A 7912-nucleotide genomic window follows, 5' to 3' on the forward strand; every position below is an offset into this window, starting at 1 on the left:
GTGTCATGGCGGCGGGGACTGAAGGGGGCGAGGGGGGCACCTTCCCGCCCTTTTCAGGCCCTCCGTGGAAAAGACTCGGAGGTTTGGGGACGAAGGTCCAAAACACACACCGCAGAAATAACCCCGCTTGAGACCGCTTGAACTGCCCTGGCTCAGTGCTAGGAAGTTCTGGGGATTGTTGTTTTGTGAGACATTCAGCCTTCTCTGTCAGAGAGCTCTGGCTGCCACAATCAACCACAATTCCCAGCTAGGGAAGTCTGGGAACTATAGTTTTGTAAGACATTTAGCCTTGAGGGCAGGGAAAGATCTAATTTTAAAAAAGGAAAATGTAAGCCGCTCTGATAGCAGGGTATAAATACATTATTATTATTATTATTATTAGTAGTAGTAGTAGTAGTAGTATTAGTATTAGTATTCTCTAGCAGAAAGCTCAGGCGCCGCATAAACGGCAATTCCCAGTTAAAGCGTCCTCAAACTGGATTATTTCTGCAGTATGTTTAGGACCGAAGAGGGCAGCCAGGCTTGCCAAGGAGGAAGGGGGGGATAAGACTCAGTCCTCGAGGGTGCTGCCTTTCCCGCTTGGTTGTGGGGGGGGGGGCTGTTGTGAACAAGGGGAAGTGTGTGTTGGTGTGTATGTGTGTGCAAAAGAGAGATGGAGGGAGCCTTACCGGTTGATGGAGGAGACGCTGGGGACGGTGTCATTGTCGCAGATCCCTTCGGCCAGTAGCCGGTCCCGGATCTCCCAGGCGAACATGGTGGGGTTCTGCCTCTTGTACTCGGCGATTTTATCCACGACTTTCGGGGTGGCGACTTTGGGCTTGGAGCCGCCGATCACCCCGGGCTTGATGCTGCCGGTTTCGTAGTACCTGCCGGAGGGAGGGAAGAGAGGAGAAGGCAAAGTCAGCTGCGGCCCAAGGAGGCCTTTCTACCCGCCTCGGAAGCCCCTCGCCCCAGGGGACCCTCAGGCAGGGCAGGCAGGCAGGCAGGGGTGGGTGGGATAGAGAGATAGGTAGGTAGATATAGATAGCTTTGGTTGAGAGTTCCTGCATGGCAGAATGGGGTTGGACTGGATGGCCCTTGTGGTCTCTTCCAACTTTATGATTCTGATTCTAAATGTCTCTCTCTCTCTCTCTCTCTTTTTTTTTTTTTAGGCTGAGCCAAGAGCGACGGGAGGGAAGCTCCAGGAAGGGCCCAAAAAACCAGGCCTGGTTGGGCTGGACTAGGGACCCCAACTCCCCTGCCTGCCCCCTTGACCTCCATGCCAGGCAAGGGGGAGAAAGAAGCAGCCCTCCCTTTTCCCCCCTGCTTCGGTTTCCTCCCCAGCCTTTGGTTTTAGGTGTCTCCCCCTCCCCTGCTAAAGGCTAAAAGGGGGACTCTCCCTTTTCCCGGGGCCCCTTCCCGCATGCCTCTCCTCCCGACCCCCCACCGGGGCCAGGCCCTGGGCCACCACCACCGCCACCACCTCGTCCGGCTGTTTTCCCGCTGACCTGGGGGCGGCGAGGAAGTAGGGCCCGGCCTGGCTTAGCTGGGAGGCGGGGAGGGGAGACTTGCAGGTTGGTCTCACAGCAAAAGGGCTGGCAATCGGTTTGTTGCTTGGCTGGGTGGCCTTGTCCCCCTCTTTCCGAACCCACAGCAGGTCCCTGTTTGCGGAGCGTGCCAGACAAAAGAAAGCAAAAGGAGAAGAAGGAAGGAGGACGGGGTGGGTGGGTGGGTGGGGGGCGAGCATCGCGACCCTCTCTGTGCCCCAGGGAGCCGGGAAAGAGGTCGGCCGCCCTGCCTGCCCTCCCGCCCCCTCTTCTTCTTTTTCCTTTCCTTCCTTCCCTGCCCGGATCCCCTTCCCGAGCCTCACCTGCCGAGGATCTTGCTGACGCAGCCGTGGCTGACCCGGAGCTGGCGGGAGATGTCGCAGGGCCGGACCCCTTGGTGGGCCAGTTCCACGATCCTTTGCCTCACCACGTCCGGCAGGGGCCTCCCGTTGACGAACACCCCCCCGAGCTGGTTGACACCCCCGTGCCCTGCTGGGGAGAGAGAAGGAAAAGACAAGGACCCACGCAGGACACGGGGAAAGGAGGGGGGAAAGGGACGTTAGTCGGGGCCCTTCAAGACCGACGCAGGCTTAGGAAAAAAGAGAGGGTCTGGGGCCAGTTTGGGCTGCATCCACACTGGAGAGATAACTCGGTTTGGCAACGCTTTAAGTCTTTGTCTGCTATGGTATTCTGGGAGTTGGAGTTTATTGTGGGGCCCAGAGCGGAGCCCATAGCAAACTCCAACTCCCAGAATCCCATAGCCTTGAGCTAGGGCAGTTAAAGCGGTACCAAACCGGGTTATCTCTCCAGTGTGGATGCAGCCGAGGAGACCTCCTTCCAAAAAAGCCCAGAGTTCCTCTGGTCGGGACCAAAGCTGGGGCTCCCTATCGCTTTTTATTTCCCTTCTCCAGCTTTGGAAGGCTGCTGTGCTAACCAGTCGGTCACCAACGCTTCCTTCTCCAGCTTTGGGCTCAAATGCTCCAACCTCCCGGTGCCGATTCTTGGCTGTATTACACTGGCGTAATCCTACTCATTCCTATGGGTCTGCCCAGTTAGACCCCAATCCGCCTTCCCGTCGTGAAAGGTTATGGTTCTATTTCTTCATGGTATTATGACAAACAATTCAACCAAAACAATCACAGTTCCTCCAGTATGTTATATTTTTCCTTTCTGCTGTCACTATCGTCCCACGGAATAATTTTCAGCGGAAAGAAATGTAAACTCAACCTGCCTTGTACTTTGTTTCATTTTGAAGAGACTCCTAATACATTAATTTTCGGTGGAAAGACATTTAAACTCAGCCTCACTTGTGGTTTGTTTCATTTTGGAAGAGATTCTTAATATGTTTTTTTAACAATCCCTTTTATTCCCTCCCGTTCGGAAAGACTTCAAGATGCGGATTTGCCTTTGTAACATCAGTGTACTATTTGCGATTTAAGTCAAAACAATACAACAACATGGAAACAGAATAAATAATAATAATAATAATAATAGTAATAATAATAATAATAGAAACGTGAGCTAGGAATGTCAAGGAGGCGGTTTGAATCCTGCGTTCAGAGCACGCTTTCCATGGGGCTTTCTTGTCTCTGTGCGGTTTTCATATTATATTCATATTCATATTATTTTAATTCGAGGTCCCCTTTCTCCCGTGAAGCCTGAAAATTCCCCTCTGGGACCATCGATTTCAAAGCCAACCTGCAGTGAAATTGCGCCTTCTCTGCGGCGGCGGTTTTGCCTTTCCAGGTGCCAGGAAAGGACTGGGACCTATGCGAAGAAAGGGTCACATATCCCTGGAGGGATGAAACCCACAAGGGCAACCCAGAGTAGCTGATACACAGGGATCACACACACATACACACATGCTGCGGCTTCCCTCGAGGTGGGAGGAGAGAGGAAAAACCGACATGGCTTTTGCGGCTTGCTGAAAAACGATCTGTTTGTATTTTTGCCGGGTACCTTCCTTCCTCCCCCCCCCCCCCCCACCTCCTCTGTGTTTGTGACACTGACTTATTGGCTCTGAACTTAGTGGGAATTCTCCTTGCCCTGTGATCGATCCCGATCCTGCTAGCAAATAGGTTTGGTCCCTTCCTCCCGCAGCTAAGCCCAGCATTTCGGTGGGGATCGGCTTTGGGTTCGGAGTCACAAAATCGGCGGAGGAGGAAAGAGATTTGAGGACCTCTTCCTGACACCTCCGTTCCCTTTTCCAGGAGGCCTTCTTTCTCCTTCTCCCTCTCTGTCTGTTTTTGTTTTCTTCGTGTGTCTGGTGGGTCACCTTTTGCAGATGTTGCCTCTAAAGTTACAAGCAGGCAATTGCTCCGGCACCTCGTTCTTGAATAATTCAGGGCGCCTTTGATAACTCGCATTACAGAGTATTAAAAGGCAACAGATGCAAAAAAGATTAAGGAATTAATAATTCAGTTTATTTGCACCTGCGTCTTCCCAGGCACACCGACCCAAGTTGTATTTAGACCCTTTTATTTCGGTCCCCCGTCCTTCTTTTATAGCGAATGCGGTTTACGTGTCACTCTCTCTGTGTTAGTAGCTAGTAGGTGGAATTCCTCCGTTTCAAAAGAGAGACTAGGAAATCATTCAGCCTCCCAATGCATCTCCTTATTTTGGCTTTAAATGGTTCAAGACCTCTCTAAGCAGAAACCCGGCCTCTTAGACCATTTCAAATCCAACGGAGGCTTTGACCATTTTGTTGTAACGGAGGCTGGAACCGTTTTAGATTCATTTAATAAAAGGCCCGTGATTGACGGACGACAAAAAGCCGCCTCTAAATGCTGACACTATTTTCTTTAAAAATAAATAAATCCATAGACAAATGGATAGCAAACATTTTCCAGTCGGGGTAAGCAGTATGAAATGTACTTTGCTCCTTCTCTCTCGGCCTTCCAGTCTCAAAAATATCCTTCCATTTCAACACATTTTTTAATTTGTTTTTCCTGGAAGTAGTGGTGTGTGTGTATATGTATAAGTATGTGTATGTATGTGTGTGTGTGTGTATGTATATGTATATACATATAGATATAGATATAGATATAGATATAGATATAGTTGGACTTATTATCCTTCCAAGGTAAAGCTGTCAAAAGTTAGGACTTGCTCTTAGGGATTCGTTTAATGCAATCGTTACATTTTCGGGGGGTCCCAGACCAGCGCTGCCCTGTTTCCTCCGGTGCAGCTTTACTAAGGGTTCCCTTAGTAAATTGGGGGGGGGATTCTTGGGGGTGATGGTGGTTCTCTTACACATTGCTTGCGAGATGTCTTTGTTACACATGGCCCGGGGGGGGGGGGGGGGGGATCCAAATGAAAGATTCACAAGCACCACCCAAGCTCCCGAAAAGGCAGGAGAATTGCCTGCAATTCTAATACATAATAATAATAGTAGTAGTAGTAGTAGTAGTAGATAAATCGGGGCTCCTCTTAGGGATGCAATTTTTTGCTCCGTCTAGCCGTGTCTAAACCAATTAATAGAAACTCTGAAGCGGAATGGAAATGGTAGAGGTTGATACGGGCGTTTTTATATCGGATCGCGCAGGTGGATCCAATATTTGAAACCCAAGGTTTTGTAAATTCCTTCCCCCCCCCCCCCCCCCCCCGGTTCAAGTAACTCTTCAGAGTTCATTTTATCTAGGGAGGTCCGCAAGCGAGGGAAGAAGCCGGGAGAAAGGAAGGAAGGAAGGAAGGAAGGAAGGAAGGAAGGAAGGAAGGAAGGGGCCCGGCGGGGCTTGTCGGCGGAGGATCGGGGGCAGAGGCCGGGGTCCCGCGCCCGGTACTCACGGTGCATGGCGGAGAAGGGGTCTGCTTTGCAGTGCATATCCATGGGAAGGCAGAGGAAGGGGAAGAAGTCGGCTGAGGCCGCCGCCGTCGTGGTGTCGCCGCCGGGGTGCAACTTCTGGACTTGGGGGAGAATCGGGCTGCCGAGGCCGCTGCTCCCGCCGGACGGAGCCCTCTTCCTCCTCCGCCTGGGCGGCGCTCAGCTCGGGGAGACGCCGGGCATGGCCGCCGGGGCTGCTCTTGCTCTCCTTGGGCGCCGAGGGTCCGGGCAAGTTGGGCCAATCCGGGATCGGTGGGGCAAGCGCTTCCCGAGGGGCCCGGAGCCGGTGGAGGAGGAAGAGGAGGAAGAGGAAGAGGCGACTCAGGCTGTGCCTGTTCCTGACAGCCTTGGCTCTCTTCTCTTCTCTTCCCCCCTTCTCTCCCCTTTCCCTCGATCCCCCCCCCCCGTCCCCCACGCCGCCTCTTTCCCCGCGAAGGTGGGGATGTGCTTGCCACGAGCTTTGCCCGGAGAATGGGGCCGCCGCCGCCAGTGTGTGCCTCTCTAAAAGCAGCAAAGCCCCCTCCAGATCGCACCCCCCCGCGCCTCCCCCCTCCTCCTCCTCCTCCTCCCTGAAGCAAAGGCACACTCCACACACACCACACTCCACCCCCCCCTCCCTCCCCTCCCCTCCCCCTCCCTCCCGCCGAGAGATGATGACTTGTCAGACAAAGGCAATAGATTCCAACACCTCGGATTCGCCAACGCCACCGAGCCCCCGCTCTCTGTCAGTCCAACGAGGGAAAAGACAAAAAGGAAGAGGAAGGAGGAGGACTAGGAGGAGGGAGTGCTGTAGGGTAGTGAGTTAGGGAAGAGAATCAGATTTCTGGGGGTTTGAGGCCAAGGATCCGAAGGCGTAGGAACCCCAAAGAACAGTTGTGTGGTTTGTTTGTGTGGTGTGTTGAAACAACTAGCCAAAGGGAGCAACTCCAAGCCCACCTGGACCAGGATCTCTTTCTCCGGGGGATAGGAAAAAGCAGAGGGGTACTTTCCTCTTTATTCCACCTTAGCTTTCAGGGCTAAACTCCATCTCCCTGCCGCCATGCTTTGTTCCAAAGCAGGAGGCCTTCTTCACCTGATCTGCCCCACATAAAAGTGGGAATGTAAGAACCCCCACCCACCCAAATGGAAGCCAAGCAGGCAGGCAGCCGAGCGCTCCTCCGCCTGGATCTGGACTTTGGGTCAAGGGAGACAACCTGGGGGCCGCGAATTGGTGGCCTCTCATGGGGGGCTTTGGTGGAGTCCTTGCCGAGGAGGGGAATGGGGAGATCGAGGCCTTGGCAGCCCCGGAAGGGCTTCCTTCTGGGGCTTTGGAAGGGAAAGCCGGCTCACTTCGCCTCTTTTAAAGAAAACCACCTTTCTTTGATCTGCCTCGGGTGTTTGTTTTGTTTTGTTTGTTTTTCCGTTATGATGTTGTCGCTTTTCTTCTCACCCTATTATTATTGTTTTTATAATTATGATGATGATTATTATTATTTTGCCGGATCAACTTTTATCCTCCTGCGTTTCTATTCCAGGTTCGTGTTTTTAGAAAAGCGACTTTTGGGATGCATTCACGCTGGGGCAATAACCCGGTTTGGCACCGCTTTGACTCTTTGTCTGGCTCATGGCTATGGAATTCTGGGAGTTGGAGTTTGTTGTGGGGCCCAGAGCAGAGCTTCCCCACCTTCCGCAGAGCTCTGGGCCCCACAACAAACTCCAACTCCCAGAATTCCATAGCCTTGAGCCAGGGCAGTTAAAGCAGTGCCAAAGCGGGTTATTGCTTCAGCGTGAATGCAGCCCAAAAGTCACTTTTCTAAAAACACGAACCTGGGATAGAAACGATATCTATCTATATTTATATCTATATCTGTATCTATGGGATAGAAACGATACCTGCTAAGCGATACATTTACACAGTATACTTTCCCTTCCCTGGCAAACATTTTTGCCATTGAATTTTTATATCGATCGTAGCCCTTCTCTTTTATTTCACGCTGGATCTCCTTGGTGCCCACCTCCGCTTGGCATGCGACGATTGCCTGATCCCCGGCTTCCAAGGGGCCTTCTCCTTCTTCCTCGTCCGGATTTTCCCGGACCCTGCTCTGGAAAGGAGGAGGGCTTCTTCCCTGGGCCCAGGCCAAGCCAGGGATGGAGTCGGGGGAAAGGGGGGGGGGGGCTTCGCAGGTGGATTCAGAAGGGAAAACCTGGTTTCCTCGCAGCCAAAAGGCAAAAGCGAGCAAGCCCTGTCCCGAGCTCTGCCTGTAGATGGCGCTGTGAGGTTTGCTTTCTGCCAGCCTTCCCTGGCCAGACCCAGGGAAAAGAAGTTACAGTCCAACGGGGTTTTAACTTAATCTACCATCCACTGGAGCTGGAGCCCTTTCACCAGGAGTCATATACTGCCTGACATATACAAACACCTGTCTTGGAGTAGGCCACAGAAAACGCACCAAGAGTTTTGTTTGTTTATTTATTTATTTATTTGGCTCTATCGAACTATTATATCCAAAGACATCTGAGGAAGTAGACTGAAGTCTACGAAATCTCCTGCTGCCAAGTTCTTTCTTTCACTGAGTGTCAAAGATAC

The 7912-nt window shown here is 52.2% G+C and overlaps 1 protein-coding gene across 2 annotated transcripts; it reads right to left on the reverse strand.

Annotated features, from left to right (window-relative positions):
* Positions 1 to 664: 664 nt before the first annotated feature.
* LOC121926299 (paired box protein Pax-2) lies at positions 665 to 5490 on the reverse strand. 2 transcript variants are annotated; one of them, XM_042459156.1, is made up of 3 exons: positions 5313 to 5490; positions 1850 to 2018; positions 665 to 866 (listed from the first exon to the last, which is right to left on the reverse strand). In XM_042459156.1, the coding sequence occupies exons 1-3, from the start codon at positions 5353 to 5355 to the stop codon at positions 665 to 667; spliced, it is 414 nt and encodes a 137-aa protein (XP_042315090.1). In that variant the 5' UTR covers positions 5356 to 5490. The 2 variants fall into 2 exon arrangements, with proteins under 2 accessions (XP_042315090.1, XP_042315089.1); XM_042459155.1 differs by having other exon boundaries at positions 1850 to 2015; positions 5313 to 5487.
* Between the last annotated feature and the right edge of the window lie 2422 nt (positions 5491 to 7912).

This window comes from Sceloporus undulatus, chromosome 3, assembly GCF_019175285.1.
Source record: "Sceloporus undulatus isolate JIND9_A2432 ecotype Alabama chromosome 3, SceUnd_v1.1, whole genome shotgun sequence".
Classification (NCBI taxonomy): Eukaryota; Metazoa; Chordata; class Lepidosauria; order Squamata; family Phrynosomatidae; genus Sceloporus; species Sceloporus undulatus.

What these genes read in the sequence shown, in the direction of transcription:
- LOC121926299 (XM_042459156.1), bottom strand. Translation starts at nt 5,355, where the DNA reads ATGGATATGCACTGCAAAGCAGACCCCTTCTCCGCCATGCACC. An exon ending in CCCCTTCTCCGCCATGCACC is followed by an intron (nt 2,019 to 5,312) that starts GTGAGTACCGGG and finishes CTCTCTCCCCAG; the next exon opens with CAGGGCACGGGGGTGTCAAC. An exon ending in GTCAGCAAGATCCTCGGCAG is followed by an intron (nt 867 to 1,849) that starts GTGAGGCTCGGG and finishes TCCCTCCGGCAG; the next exon opens with GTACTACGAAACCGGCAGCA.